The sequence below is a fragment of the Pleuronectes platessa genome, unplaced genomic scaffold (genome assembly GCF_947347685.1).
Source record: "Pleuronectes platessa unplaced genomic scaffold, fPlePla1.1 scaffold_381, whole genome shotgun sequence".
Classification (NCBI taxonomy): domain Eukaryota; kingdom Metazoa; phylum Chordata; class Actinopteri; order Pleuronectiformes; family Pleuronectidae; genus Pleuronectes; species Pleuronectes platessa.
In genome coordinates, this window is record NW_026519070.1 from 1 (window position 1) to 16616 (window position 16616).

Genomic DNA, 16616 nt, shown 5'->3' on the forward strand with positions numbered 1-16616 from the left:
TTCTGTTGCTGGACCGGCAGGGAGTTGGGCGGAGCAGCGACCTGGTTCATCTGGAGCAGCGCCTTGCGAGGATCCTGCAAGTGGTGGTCTGATCGATGTGACTGTTGGAGAGAGAGACGACAACAAGGGCACATTATGAATAAGGAACAACCTGCCATTTTTTACCGGGGAATAAAAATCAGTAGTGAGTTCAAACAAGGGTCTGTATCAATGCAAGGGGAGAGGGGGGGGGGGGGGGGGGAGCAGGTCACATGGAGGAGCTGATGACTCACTGCAGCTGAAAAACACTGAGTCCAACTTTCGGTAAACGACAATTATTACAAGAAGCCACACTCCGCCTGCGTGGACGCACAATTCAAAATAGATCCACACGTAGGGTTGAATTCATTCTCGTGAAATCCTCATGAAACTGCTCGTCGTGAATAACAAAATGAAGCAATGAATAATCAAGACAAGAACTAAAGTTAAGCAAAATAAATCAATTAAAAACATCTGGGAACTGTAGATTGAGCTTGAGATCTCTGCTTTTAAAAAATGTCCCGGAGGATTCAAAACAACTTTTGTGACTTCAAACAATGTTGCTCCGTCTACTTCACGGGGCCTCGTCCCTCGCTGGGGGGACTGGAGCGGAGGGGAGGGGGAGGGTAGTGAGGGGGGGGAGGGGGAGGGGAGGGGAGTGGGGGGGGGGGCATTGTGTTGCCGTTGTGTGAAGGCATTGATAATTAGTGCTTTGTTGGTACTTGTTGCTTGATTAAGATGGAAAGCTAATACAGGAAGCCCTCCTCTCCCGAGCAGGACCCTCTCCATTGAGGGAGGGTCAGTCCCAGGCTCAACGCAGGGGGTCCCTTTTTTCCCTGGAAGCGGCTCGGACACTGTGGAGTGTCAGGGGCTTTAACAATCTGGCGCCACATTTACAAAGCTTTCACCTGCTTGACAAAGGCACAGACTGAGCTACGACCTAAAACCCCACTATTCACTTGTTCTTTTTTTGTTTTTTTCGAGCCATCCTATTTAAGGGACCCCCCTCATCTCAAACAAATAGGCACCGGAGTCCGGCAGCTTGTTTATGCAACACCCCAACACTTATGTTTATGGTGCAGGCGGGGGCCAAAGTAATTCCTAATACACAACAACAAATTTAAGAACAGTTTATGCAACGCCCTTAGCAATCTGTCTACAGCATCTTGCAATAATCACATTCTGGGTGTGTGTGTGTGTGTGTGTGTGTGTGTGTGTGTGCGTGTGTGTGTGTGTGTGTCCCCCCCTCCCTTGATTCTTTACAACTCCCTGTTCATTCGATCCACAAGCGCCATCAGATTTTGGGAACAGCTGGGTGAAGTGAGAGATTCGGATAGTTTCTCTTGGCCTCTGTGGTAATCCCAGCCTGCCTGTCTGCTCCCCATCCCAGGCCAGAGAGCGAGAGGGCCTGACTCAGCACTCCACCCCCCCCCCCCACACTCCCCCAGCCCACCCCACACCCCAGCCCACCCCACACACACACACACACACACAATGCAACCCATTTTGAAGCCCCCTCTTGTTTATGCTTTACTGATCAAAGGAGCTGCCAAATCCCCGACCGCAAACCCCCCCTCACCCCCCCACCACCCTAGCCCTCACACACACACACACACACACAGACACACACACACACAAACACCACAAACCAAGCAAAATAGCTGGAACTGCTCAGACTGGAGGGGCCCCTTGAGAAAGAGGGGTCACAGCGAGCAGGGGGAAGACAACTACAGAATAGAATGAAAGAGGTGAAAAAAAAAAAACATCTACGGAAGCAATCCCCCCCACCCCCCCCTCCCGATTTCTATTGGCTGCATGAGTTGCTGTGGTCCTGTTACACTCCCCGAGTGCCCGCCCTGCCCCCTTCGCTGCCTCATTCCCACTCTGGAAACTATGACATTTGTTCTGGGAGGGGAGGAGAGAGCAGGGGAGGAGACTGGGAGACGAGCACTGGGATGAGGGAAGGGAAGGGAAGGGAGGCTTTATCGTAAATGAGAGGCCTGCACATCCTGGTACACCAATGCCTAACAGAGACGCAACAACTGGAAAACATGAATGGAAATATACAACTTCCAAGATCCTTCCAACACCCCCCCCCCCCCCCACCACCCCCTCATTGAGCTGCTCTTCTCTCGCCACAGATGAAAAAGCGAATATTGAATTTTCTATCAAACTTTTGTGGCCTAACTCAATCAAAACAGATGCAAACAAAGATTCAATAGAAAGAAAAAAAAAAAACAGAGGGAGGTGATAATGGAAAAGCCGGTGATAATAGTGCAAACACACACACAGTGCAAGTCAGCACTGCACTGTATTCAAAAGGAGCCGTACGTGGGAACTGGGAGAGCTGGTTAATGAGTTACCGGGAGCCAATAATTCATCACTGGGTTTTAAAACTAAAGGATAATCCATTCACCCGACCTGCCCCGGACCCTATATGGCCGGGGCCCTATACACGGCTTCCGGCAGGCGTAACATAAAACAAAACAATGTCACAGCAACTGTTGGGGACGGACGGCTGGAGGCCACCAGTTGCTGTTCGGGAATTGCTGATGATCTGCAACCTCCACAGTCGCAACTGCTCGGTGTTGTCTTTACATGTCTCTGACACCACAGTGAGCTCAGCAGGACAGCCACACCGTACCCTCCCCCCCCCCCCAAACCCCCCACCCCCAAAAAACTCCCTCCGACCCTAGGGCAGGGCAGCGGACACAGAGAGAAGTGGCTGTGCTGGCCACACAAAAGCAGAGACACTTTTGAAAGCAGTGTGTTTACACGTGCAAGGTTTGGGTTGTAGTCCAAACTGACCAAATCATTAACACGGTGCTTAAGCTTTAACCAGAGTTTCTTTTGGAAGTCTCTGTTAAAAAAAAAAAGAGTGTGTTTGTCTTGAATCCACGTTTTGTTAAGATTGTGAACGGAGAAGCTGGATTCGGGCGCGTTGCCTTATCAGCATTAGAATCAGTTGTAAGTGATTGAGATCAAAACACGTCAACGCTGCTAATCTTCACGAGGGGAGCACAGAACAAACCCACAGCCCGACTCCCAAGTCTTCAAAAAGGTGTGATAGTAGCTTTCTATCATTTTTGTCAAGTGGTTTCAACCAGTTTCTCAAAGCGCAGCTACTGGAGCGCTTCATTTTCTTTTTCCAAATTCGACAGTATCTTTAAAATGAAGCTAAATGGTCGACTGGACATTACAGTAAGAAGAAAACAGTTTGGTTTCCAGTTGCGTGAACCACAGAAGACCAAATATAACCCATCATTACCTTCCTCGCGGGGGGGTGAGGAAGAACTGTAAATGGCCAGGTACTGCCATTCATTCATGAGCAGAGCGCTGTGGTTCAAACACGACCCCGTTATCAAGTTGTCTGGCTCTAGCGCGAAGCTTTACTTGCTAATTTTCGCCACGAGCTGTCATCATGGCCGCCTGTGGCTGAGCTGAGCCGAGCACAGAGCAGGACTCTTGATCCACCCAAGGCTCTTGACATCTCCTTGACTGATGGCACCAATTATCAAGCTGGCGTTTATTGTGCCACTGTTATTTATAATGTGTCTCGCAGAGGAAGGAAGGGGGGGGGTGGGCTTTCGTAAAAAAAAAAGAAGCTAAACTTGACTTTGCTTAAGTACAACTACTTTTCTGTTCAGTGTCGGTCACATGAGGGTTAAGGGTTTGAGTCCACAAAACATTTCTGGAGTCTCGGGAGGAGGAACTCTTCTTCAGACGTCATAAAACCACAAAGAACATGCCTTCATACTGCTCGTGTGGTGTCATTCAAGTGTCTGCAAGCCCCGACCTTCATATTGGATTCTAAACAATGACATCTACACCGTGTTCTAAGCCTAAAGTGTGTCCGAGGGTCAGTGAATGCACCTCGTAGGAAGATAACAATGGACATTTAGGCTTAAAACACAGGTTTATTGAGTCGAACATGAATGTTGGGACTTGCAGACACTCGGGTGAAACCACACACGAGCCGTATGGAGGCATTCTGCTGTTGTTTTATTACGTCTGAAGTCTCGGTCACCATTGAATTCAATTATATTGGATTAGGCTGCTATGAAGTTTACCCCTGACACTCCAGAAGAGCTTTTAGGACTCAAACTCTTCACCCACCACCTCCATCGGCACAGGGGTGAGCAAAGTTGAACTATCCCTTTAAGAGGAGCCCATTACAGAAGTGTGAAACTTTCCAAGACTTCATTACAAGAGCCCGACAAACAACACACACAGGTGGCCTGTTTGCACCGTGAGCACCGTGGCATTTACATTTGTCTTTAAAAAAAAAAGGAGAAAGTTCCAGTCAAAAACAAGTCTCCCAGTGAGCCCTGCTACCTGCCAGAGCCGAGGATCACAGCTGGATTTACGGCGAGATTGATTTTTTTTATTATTCCCCCCCCACCCCCCGCCCCACCCTGAAAACTGTCTCTCTTCAAAAGCAAGATGTCAAAAAGCTGCATTTCACCGGTGTTAAAAACAGGGGAGGGAAGCTATGGGGAGTTGAGCAGTGATGAAACACACCCCACAGCTGAGTTGTCAAATGTTAAAAATGGGATCCTCAGGCCACAGGGGCTCCACCCAGGGAGTATATGCTCGGAAGGTGGTTAAAGCCGATGACTAAAGAGTGCACTGAGGGAGGCCAGATGTAATCAGGCCTCTAAGATGAGGATGACCATTTCTACTCTAGTTGACTGGGGATGCCTGGCTGCCCCTCTATCAGCAGGGCATCATCAAGAGAGATTATTGGGGCGACCTCCGCGACCCTATTGTGGCTTTAAGTTTCCCTTTGAAGGAGTGTTTGTGTCATCGTGCTTCCCGATGAAGCAACTAATTCACCGAGCAGCGGGACTGATTGTGGCCCAACAGTTTCAGTTGTGCGGCCGTTTGTTTTGGTTCTAGCCATTTTATTCCACTTCTCAGGGGTCAGGTCACAAGAGGCAGCTAACTAGGCTACATGTCCTAGCTCCTCCTGAAGGACGCCAAGGTGCTACCAGAAACAATTGGGATACATATAACGGCCCCAGTGAGTTCTGGGACGACCCTGGAGTCTCCTCCCAGTTGGATGTTATGAGAAAACCTCCCAAAGGAAGACACCCAGGACTCCCAATTAAATGTCCAAACTACCTCAACTAGGTCTTTTCCAAGCAAGGAAGCAGGATACGGGGAAATTCAGGCTACATCCATTCTATTAAGTTTTAAAACGTTAGCTCTGTATCAGACAAAGTTCTCCATCTTAGTCGCTCAAAAACTTTACAGGGAGTGACAAGAAGTACAAACTTATTTAATCACAACCCAACCATAATAATAAAAAAGAAGTATATTAGCCTTAACTAGCTTCCTATATAACCTGGGTTCAAGTCAACAATTGATCGATTTTTGGCCATTTTGCAAAAACGTAGGCCAGCGATGTTTACAACTTTAAAACTTCTTTGCCAAATCCCACTTATACATAACATATTCATATTTTAAATAGTAAAAATACCCTAAATGTATGCTTTATGGCAACAGACAAGCTATTTACAAATATTTTTCCATAAATAAAAAATACAGTCCGAGCACTTTCGGGAAGCCCACCTGAGAGGGTCCGCTGTCCAGATACTACGTCTCTGTGGCGATGCCCCCAGTGACAGTGGAGGCATTGATGTCTGGGACAGAGGTGTTACATCAAGACTTTGGTAAACACCAGCCTGACTTTCTCACAGTCCCATTTGTGTACCGAGTTGACAGGCCCCAGTTGAACAGGAAGGGTCTTGTCTGTTTGTGGTCAATAAACCAAAAGTTTGTCAAACACAAAGTTGCCCCGAACGAGCGCTTCACGCAGACTCACGGCTCGGGCTTCCCAGAACCATTTGTGAGCAACATCAGCTCATAACAGCTCGGTGTGTGAAATCCAATTTGAGCATTAGATAATTAGATAATTGATAAAGGAAATATTTAGGTATTATGAGGTTTACATTAGATGTTAAGCAAGAATTTAACTATAAACCTTAAATAAATGTTTTAGAAATAATGTTTTACCTTCATAACAAAAAGGACTGTGGGTATCGCAGTCATTAAAATATGCTTTACACGTATATTTATGCAGCAAAAAAAATCGAACATAAGTTGTTTTAATTGTTCATTACTTAATATTGATAAACCCAGAAAACACTAATGCAAAGATGGTTTTTTTCTGCACTCAATATTTAAACCTTTAGAAACAAGAAAACACAATTTCCGTTTTGCAGAAGCTAAATACTTTAAAGTACTAATGTCTGCAGAAACTCTCAATACGTGCTACACAGATATAACTACTAGGTAAAGTCTAAGTAAACACTGATCTCTCCGGCTCTCACTGGGGGTCTTGACTTCTATTTAGTGCAACAGATGTTCAGGAAACTCTAGACACACTGGAGCTGCACCAGTGATCAGTCTGTTTGGTTTTCCTGGTTTAAAATCGGGAGCTTGCAGCTATAGGAAGTAAAAAAAAACTAAAAACACACAGGACAATAAAATGCACACAGCGAAAGGATTCATCAGATCTGACCACACTGGATAATTTCATCATTTGCAATTGTGTGTTTTCTTTTTTTCCAGTTAAATATAGAAAAAAAGAAGACACAAATCAGCCGCTCTTGTGTTGTGGGAAACCAGACTCGCAAAAACAGTTTAGAATCCAATTGAGAAAAGACAAAAGTGTCCATCAACACACACGCGGCTCTACCTGCCCCTGAGGGCACACAATAGCTGCCCCCCCCCACCCACCCCCCAAAGCTTCCCTCTGCTTAGGGCTGACTTCCCACGGACTAAAAGCTCATTCAAAGCTGCATTTAATAAGCGCCCGGAAACAGTGATTACCCCTCCTGGTTCACCGGTGTGTCTAAATTAGAAACCTTCATTAGTTTACGACCCAACCCTGGAGACCGGCCCTGCCCCCCCCCCCCCCCTCCCCTCAGTCCAAGCACCAAGCAAGGTGACCCCCACCCCCCCCCCTGCCCCTGCTGTCGTAAATCACAGGCCACAGCAAACTGCTGCGAGAAGGAGGAGGAAAGGTCAACAGACTTTGTTGACATTCTCCTGGTCTTCTCCACGCTTTAGGGTTTTTTGTTTTTTTATGCAACAGCCACAACAAAAACATTTTGCAGGCAAGACTTTTATCATATATCTGATTTTCATTGGGTCTACAACCACTGGATTAAGAAGAGAACCAATATATGTTTGTATTGATAATCAGATTTGTCATTTACGACAAGGAGGTGTCATTGTGGTCTGTGTTTGTTTGTGTTTGTTTGTTATTTAGCAGGATAACGCAAAAAAAGGATTTCCGTACACAAGGAGGGACCTTTTGACTTTTCCCAACTTTCTTTAACACTGAGATTTTTCAGTGTTTCTCAGAGAATAACTCATGAATCCTTGAGAAGTTGAAATCAATGGAAATGCCTTGTTTTTCTTGGTAAATAAAGTTGAACTACCTCGGCACAGGAGGCCATGTTTTCACCTGTCTGCTTGGTGGCTGCTTTGTTTATATGCAAGATGACGCAAAAGCTACTAAGCAGATAATCACGACACTTGGTGCAAGGATGTCTTAGGAAAGAACTCATTTAATATTGCTGCGGTTCTGGATCAGCAGGCGGACACAGCACATTTTCATTAATTTCTCAGATCTTGAGGGAAAAAACAAATCCGACATAGTTCCGGGACTGATATTTATGAGTGTGTGCTTTCATAAGGGAACTGTTCAGCCTTGGCGGAAGTATAAACTCTACTCTGTGCCATTCTATCGGGCAAATCATTTCCTTGGTGAAAAGTTAATTTTTTACATCCCGTAAAAGAAGATTGATCGGTGCTGGATCAACAAAATATTACAGAATGTTTGAGAACAGGAGAAAACTCCTAAAAAGATCCTGTTAAAGGATTAACTGACGTTTTGAGCACTATAGCAATTCAGTTCATTTCATGCTCACCACTATTCAAAGTGGAAAAGCTGCAGCTGTCAACACTGTTATTCCTGCACGTGGTCAATCACGACTTTTTACACCAAACTCTCCACCTGTCAAGAGACTCACATTTCAGGTGTTAAGAAACATGGCCACGCTCTCGAGAGAAGCTGTTGCCCTCTCTCTCTCTCTCTGTCTGTCTGTCTCTCTCCCTCTCTCCGCCATCTTCAAGCTTCATGTCAGCCATTTGTCTATTTTGGGAAGGCTCACATGAGTCTCAACAGGCCTGTGGTCTGAATAAAGATCACTGTTTCACTGCCTGGACAAAAGGGAGGGCCGCAGTTTCTCTTGGCCTCTCCTCCAGTCGTCTCCACATGGCTGCCATTTAACTTCACTGACACAAAGGAGGCACCGTCGCCAGCGCCCACAGCTCCATTCATTCCAACAACGGAGCCGGGGTTTTAAAAAAGGGGAGTGGGACACACCGGCGTCCGCGGAGCCGCCGTGACTCACGGAGGCCGATCATTCCCCGACTGTATAATCCTCTAGTGACCCATCGAACGGAGGGAGAGAGAGAGAGAGAGAGAGAGAGAGAGGGAGCATCTTTAAAGCACAAAACTTTCCCCCGGAGTTGATATATCTCTCAGGACAACAGTGATCAACCGAGTGAAATGTGAGCCCCTGCTCTCTGCTTGCTGGTGATCAACTCTCCCAACCCCCACCCGTCCATCCACACACCCACACACACACACTCTCTCTCACTCCTCCTGCAACATGTCTTGGTCAGGCAACTCCTGTTTATAAATAGGGGAGTGTCTTTTTTCCCAAAGCTCTGGCCAGGCTGCCTTTATTCCAGATCAGATATCTGCTCTTTGATGTTCGCCGTATGGAAGATTTCTCCTTCACGTCTCGTTACTCCAGCACAGATGCTCCGAGCTGCAGAGACGCCAGCTGAAACTATTCTCTACACAGAAACTCAGCTGTTTTTTTTCCAGTTCCAAAAGTTCACATCGGGTTTACTAGCGAGCGGAAAGTCAGTTGTAGCCACAACTTTATGAAAATCTTTACTTAAATGAGATCACTTATGGTTTGTATATTTTAAAAGAAGGTAAGAATTAAATTGAGACTTTTTGTTAGAGAAACTCTGGGACCTTTAGTTTTTTGCTTTGAGATTATGTAGATTCGGATTTGTCGCGATACAAATAAGATTGAATCATTTGGTGCAAAGCTTCATTGTAAACATATCTTCATTTGTGTTTTATTGTGCGTTTATCATTGTGTTGGAGAGCAGTAAACATACTTTACTTAAATCATCTCATTCGCTGAAGCTGCTTTTAAAGATGCAGAGGCAAATTGTGCCCAACATTTTCCAGAGTTAATGTTTGAGAACGGCTTTTGGTTTCAGTATAAAAAACATTTTTGTTGTGTCTTATGAGGGAACAGTTAAGTTGTTGTTGTCTCTTCCGCCAAGTTGTAAAAAAGTTTTTTTTAATTCCCACTCAGAGTTTTGTGACTTTGTATCAAATCTGTTTTAAACGCTTTAATTGTAGATTCCTGTTTTACATTGTTGCCAATCAATCAATCAATGCAACTCTCCCTCTGCTTTCCTGTTTTGTTTTCAAAGTAAAAGCAGTGGAATAAACTCAACTCAAATTACCCCGTGGTTGTATAAGAACAACAACAACAAATAGAAAAATCACACATTGTTCCAATTATAAAAAAACATAGTGACGTCATTCCTATGAAACCGAGCAGTCGTTTGAACTGCAGAAAGTTATACAAGATTTCTCATTCCAAACTCAACTTTAATTTAGTTTACAGAATGGACTCAGTGTCTGGACGGGCAGCAGATCAGTCGGATTCTAAACAACTGCAGTGATCCTGGGAGAGTGTGTGAGGAAAGTGTTTTCTCCTGCTCCTACCCCCCCCCCACCCCCCCGCCCCGTCCTCTTGCAAGATTTTAGGAGAGCCTCCTCCAAAACCGGCCCAGATGTTCCCCAGATGTGAAACCTTCAAAACATCTGGTGCCGAGAGCTCTTTTTTTTTTTTGTTGTTGATCCGAGTACATTTGAGGCTATCGTGTTTGTTCAGACTCGGTGTCAGGCCGTGATGTTTCCTAGAACCGACAACATCTCGTCTTCGGGAGGAGCCGGAACGACGGCTCTGGACGTGGGATCGACTCTGAGCACGAGCAGGACGTTTCACAATGAACAGATCATATTAACATGACTCGCTGACGAGGACATCACTTTGATGAATTATTCAATCCGTCTTTTCACAGCGTGGCAGAGAATGGACGCATTAAAAGACCATGAAGTACATGCAGAAGAAAGAGAAGCCTCACAGCCCAACAAGTGGCTGATCCACTCCGGGACTTGCCCACAGGGCTCTGGCTTTTTTCCTGCTGCCGACTATTTGAAAAAGTTTTGCGTCGGATCCTTGATGTGGAGGAGACGTGCGCTGGTAGGAGATGAGTTCTGCAGGGCCGTCTGTCCTTGGCTGTCTGGGACACGGCTACAGTGGTCCATTGTCTCTCCTGAAACCTGAGACCTAAGTAAAGGAACATTACATACAGCAGCAGCTCCTCCTAAGACGTCTCTTGTCTGCAGAGGAGACTCGAGTCAATACACTACAATTTAACTATTGCAATGTTCCATTCGAGGACACTGGGCACTATCGCACGCGCTGGCGGATTTGTTAATGATTCTCAGTATAATGAACAATGAAAAGAGCTGTAGTGTCAGAATTCAATCTCAGGAGCACTTCCCTGATAACTTGGCCATTGCTAGGGGCTAAACCTTTAGCTTTTTTAACCTACATGTACGGAAACTGCAGAAGATAAGTATTATTTTACCGTAAAGATTGTAAAGTAATGAGCTTTTGTCGTAGGCTGCATCCACATTACTACGTTTACGCTTTAAAAAGCACAGATACACCCGGTGCCACACTACTGCAGAGTTTTAGAAGTTTGGAAACACAAAACAACCGCTTGCTGATTCCGTCTTTTCGGTCACGACGTAACCCCTCGCTGATTTGTCAGGCTCCCATCACATGACCCCTCTTCGGGAAAATAAAATAATCGGCATTGGCCTCGTGCACCAGTGTAGAACGCGACACGGATAATCGATTACAAGCGTTGTTGACCCTGTTGTCTTTGCCCACAGCTGCTGTACAGTTAAATTCTGCATTTTACAACCAAACAACTGTTTACATGTGTACAAGTCTGCATAACAAACTGATCTGGAGACCAAACGCTTGTGTGGAAACCAAAAACATAGTTGTGTGGGTGAAGCCTGAAAGACTGGACCACTTTGAAAACAACCATTTCACCGGGTGGACATATTCCGGTGACTCTTCTCGACACCAGGTTTTAAGCAGATTTCTCACTCGCACGTGAAAACCAAGACCTTTCCTGTGACTACTGCTGTTTCATTCAATGGCATTAGGAGGCACAACCACAGACAATGATAATGTCAGGTCAAAAAATTTGATTATTTCAATGTAATTTTCCTTCTTTTTCCTCCAAAAACATAAATTACATCTACTTTATCAGGATGCCAAGTGCTGACAGGGGCCTCTATTCATTTACAACACATTTTCAAACTTTTGTGAAGGAAAACAGTGTTGACATCTGATGCCGCCCCCCCACACTTACTTGAGGAAGTATCTCTGGCCCGAGCTGGTCTTCGCCATCTCCCAGCCGTGGGGAAGGGACACGTCGTCAGGGATCTCGTACGAGGACTGACGGAGGTGTCCCGGGGAGCCGGCCGGGGCCATGCCGACCAGGGAGCCGCCGGAAATGGCTCCCAACTGCAGGGAGGCCGGGGACGAGTGTGCGCGGACATGGTGGGGGGTGAGGGCCACACCACTCCCAGCGTCGGTACTGGCCTGTGTCAGGGTTGGAGGAGAGGAATCATGAATGTAGTGGCTGAATATTTCTATTATGTGATTTTGTGTTAAACACTATAAGCATTTTAAAATAAATGTGTTTTAAATCTTCTTACAAATGACAACATTAAGTAAGAAAAAAGAAAAAATGTAATAGTGTGTAAAGGATGCAAGGAAATGAAGAACAGTAGAGGATTAGGGACTTTGGTGTTGTGCTCTACGTGAATTACACATGTTTAAAAATCCCAGTCACTTTACATACGTGTTCACGGTGCACATGCATATGTTAGGGAGTTCCATTCATGTGCAGGCATGTATGAGTGTTGTTTAGGTCCAGGGAGGGGAGGGGAGAGGAGGAGTAGGAGGAGGAGGAGGAGGAGGAGGAGGAGGAGGAGGGGGATCAGAGGCCTGTGTGGGACAGAGCAGAGCGCAGACTCGCTGCACAACAACACATGCGCAATGGCACCGAGGATAAAACTCCACTGGGACCACAGGCAACAGTTGTTGGGGAACGGGAAGGGAGGGGAAGGGGGAAGGGGGGGGGGGGGGTAAATAGGACGAAATCAACCATCATATGATTTATTCAATGTAAAGCAGCAAAAAAGTCCATACACTTTCCACGAGTTGTGAATTTGACCAAAACGTTTTACGCGTATGATTAAATTCACTTCTCCTGTGAAGTTTGAGTCGGTGACAACTCAATTTAATTACAACAACTCCTCCAAATCATCCAGACCAACTTCAAGTGTCAAATAACTAACTTTTTTAGAATACTTTGGTTACTTCTCAACTTTTACGCACAGGCTCCTGTGGGACGTGTTTTGTTTTCTTCGGTAGTTTTGACATAAAAGTAGTTGTCAAAAATTCCCTGATTATATACATGAAGTGGAATGTGATCGAGAGGAGGGTGAACAGCTCGGGCGCAACTTCGAACTTTCCCAGGAGGAAAAACACAAAGTGCAAAGTCGGATTAAGTAACTTTTAAAGTGAGTGGAGCAGTCGCGTACTGTATGTAGGCCTGCGCGGCCACAGGACGGGCCTGGGCTTTAACCGTGATTTCTGGGAAAGGAGGGGGGGAAGGAGAGGAGAGGAGAGGCAGGGCGGGTGGGCTTACTTGTCTGGAATGGGACTTTGGTTCTGGAGGTTTGAAGAAGGAGTCGGGCAGCTTCCTCATCCGCATGGGCACGGACTGGGGTATGATGGTTCCTTTCGGGTTCATCACGGCGCTGAACAGCGTCTCCAGGTCGGTCTGGGAGTCCCCGCGGACATGGACGATCTGGTGTCCAGCAGGAGGTTGGTGCTGTCCGGGATCCATTGTGCCAAAACACTCGGCGAACTTTCACTTCTGTGCGTAAAAATCCGAAACAGACGCGTTCAGGGTGGGGGGGCGCACAAAAATAAAAAGTTTTGGGCCAATTCCCCAAAACTTTTTTTCCCCGTCCGTTTGTTGTTTTTGTGTGTTTCAGCGCAGGAGGGAAATGTGGATCACTCTCGACGGCTCTCAGCAAAAGTGATCCGAAGTCATTCTACAAGTTGCTCAGCCGAGGACTGTGGGTCTGTCCCGCGGTGTGTTAGCTGTCGAAGTCTGCAGTCACACACAGCGTTTCCCTGGGGGTTCTTGCTGGCATAGTTGTGCGTGTAACAAAGCGCATATCTACAATTCCACACTGGAATCGGATGTGTTGTCGTCCCAGCTTTTTTCCCCAAAAAACGACACACACACACACACAAAAAGCCCCGCAGACGCAGCCCCACAAAAGACGAAAAAAAAATAACACAACAAACGCGCAAAGAGTCCCACTGCGTTGTTTCCCCCTCACGAGAGGTGTCCGCGGGTTTATTCTCCACGAAGGAGAAACAAGCAGGACAAATCTCAGCGGCTCACTTTCGAGAAAAAAAAAAAGTTTCGCTCCAGTCGGGTCTAAACTTTGGGCAGGACATCAAACTTTATGACTCATGGGATGTCTGCTCCAGGGGCGGAGCTTGGCTTTAATTGGGACAAGAGTCTTTAAAGGTACAGTGAGTGTAAACCCGTGGGGGCCCCGGGAGGGTCCGTGGGCCCGCAGACATTCACATGTCCCCTCTCTACATCAACACATGAACTTTAATTCATTAAATATCAAATATTTGATTAAAAAAAGGAAAATTTATCCCAAGTTTTTCACTGGGATCATATTCCACAGGTTGTTTTGAAACTTGTGTTATTGTTTATCTAACACTTATCGATGGGGCAACTTCAACACTCGTTCTTTCACTTAATTGCTGAATTGCTCGTCTTCCGTATATATTTATTTGACAGCCCCCCCCCCCCCCTTAAACACATGACAGGGAACCCCCGCTGGGCCCTGGAGAGCCCACTCAGGAGAACAATGATTTATGGCTCATTTGCAACACAAAATGTGAGAAGCGCCTGAGTTTTAAACACACAACAAAACAAAAAAACTGAAATACAATACACAAGCAAGTTGTATAATTTATTCGGCTACATTATCATCACCTCCGGCAATCGACAGAAAAAAGGTTTAGTGCTTACTTCAGCTTTCGTTAGGGTTAGGGTTACAATTTGTTTATTTGCTTGAATTTGTTGGATTACACAAAAACTGCTTCACAGATTTTCACCAAACTTTTGTGGAGTGAGAGGAGGCCATTAAATTTAGGTTTGGACGCGTTTATCATTTATTATTTTTTATGACAAATAAATTAGTTTTACTTTGACAACTCTACCAGAAAAACTACAGAATAATGTAGAGTTATTTGCGGGCATCCAAGTTTATATTTGTCTTTATTTGTTTTATATGTTTACGTTTGAAAAAATAGGATTTTCTGAACGTGTAAAACTTTTTGAAATATGAAAAACAATGCAGAACCGTTTATCTTTAGCTTATGATGCTGCAACACACAATGTCACAACCCAGTAATTCAAACCCACACTCTCACTCATAATAATGGGACTATTTTCTCTCCCACTCTCTCTCTCTCTCTCTCTCTCTCTTTTACAGTGCTCATGAAAAAGTAGATCCATGCAGTTCCCACAATTGTTATGCAAATGAGGCCCCTCTTCCATTGAGAAATCATTTTGTCAAGATCCAGTCTCTTTGGATACAGAGGCTCTGTTTCCAGCCTTTTTCCCATACATCTCCTGAATGAATGATTATGAAGCCCTATTAAATACCCACAGACACTGTAGAGCCCCGGTGAACAGATTAAAGAGCCTCACTGACACACACACACACACACACACATACACACACACATTTGATGTTGTTTTTATTTTACACATCATTTTTAGAATATCTTACACGAGCGTGCAACAGGTTTAATTTCATGGCGTCACCATATTTGATTTTATATATTACATCATAATGTGTCTGTATCCGTGTATAACATGATTTTAAGTTATTTGTGTGTCTATTTTTTTAATATTTTCATGATTCACAATTTTATTTCTTTCTTCATATTAAAGGCCACAAGGACACAGATGCTGTTGTATGAATGAAACATTGCGTGCACGCATGCTGACGTCTCCATCATTTGTGTGGAAGTGCTCGTTTTCACATCATTGTAACGCACTCAGACACATTAAAGGAGATGGACTGCAGTGTCCCCCCCCCGGAGACCACCCACTCAGCAGAACGCAGCCCTTCATCCTGCTCCATCCTCCTCATCCTCAGCGGAGTTTGATTGGATGACCTGCAGAACTCAGCAGAAACCATTTACCGTGTTTTATTTCCTCCAATCAGCTGGGAGCCCAGCAGGGCTGCAGTTACTATCCCAGTTTCAAACATGTTCTACTGGTGTTGTTATGGGACACAGTGACGCACAGTGTTGCTGCAGGCGGCGCCCCCTACAGACTTTAATGAGTACTACACAGGTGTATTTCATAATAAACCCATGTGAACTTTCTCTCTCCCCCCCCACACACACACAGACACAGACACACAGAAGTTTGCGCTGCTATCCTTATCAGGACTCTATATTTCCATTCATTGTTGACAGTCTATAACCAAAACCTCATCCCTTACCTCACCTAATTAACCCTTACCTTAACATGAACCCAACCACAACTCACATCTAACCAGTAGCCTTAACCAGGACCTCAGGAATTAAGTGTTTGCCATCAACTATAATACATATGAAAGATATGTGCAGGTTTTAATGTTTTTATCAGATATCATTTTCAGTTTCATTTAATTAAAATCTACAACTTTACTCTGTTAAACATGTGTTCTTTGGGGTATGAATATTTTTGCATGTGTAGAGTGTGAATAAACACAAATATCAACACTACAATATGCTCATTATATACATGCAAAAACGTTTAACTTGACAGAAAACAGTTTCTTAAAGAAATTATATGTTAGTTTGAATTGTAACTTAAACCTAAATATATGTAGATACACAGTGAACGCAGCACCTTGATCTTTCAAGGCTGAGTTGTAAGTTCAGGGAAACATTCTGACTGACTGTGGTTTTTCGTTGGCTGCACAAAACCAAATACACTCATGCAGGGCGAAAATCAAGTTAAGATCATATTTCAGTAGCCCATGAAATGCATAAACCAAAATAACAGGTAGAGGAATTTAACGTGAAAAAATGAACCATTAACATTTGCATCAAGGCTTCAAATGAACAGTTAATTGCTCTTTTTTACACTCAGCCAAGTAATTATTCAATCATTCTCTTCTTGTTAGATGAACTGTGACAAAAAGAAAAACACGACAAAGTACTTGTGAGTTTAAGCTTCACAACCGACCCAAGAAATACAAGCTCCAACTTGCGTCCGTGGAAAAAACG

The 16616-nt window shown here is 44.9% G+C and overlaps 1 protein-coding gene across 1 annotated transcript; it reads right to left on the minus strand.

Annotated features, from left to right (window-relative positions):
• Nucleotides 1-5: 5 nt before the first annotated feature.
• Nucleotides 6-13775, minus strand: LOC128436390 (transcriptional coactivator YAP1-like; the record flags this gene model as incomplete). The annotated part of the gene is given in 4 exon segments (XM_053418152.1): nt 6-79; nt 82-101; nt 11590-11822; nt 12937-13775. Coding segments are annotated over 4 exon segments (528 nt in total), but the record flags the coding sequence as incomplete, so codon positions are not given.
• Between the last annotated feature and the right edge of the window lie 2841 nt (nt 13776-16616).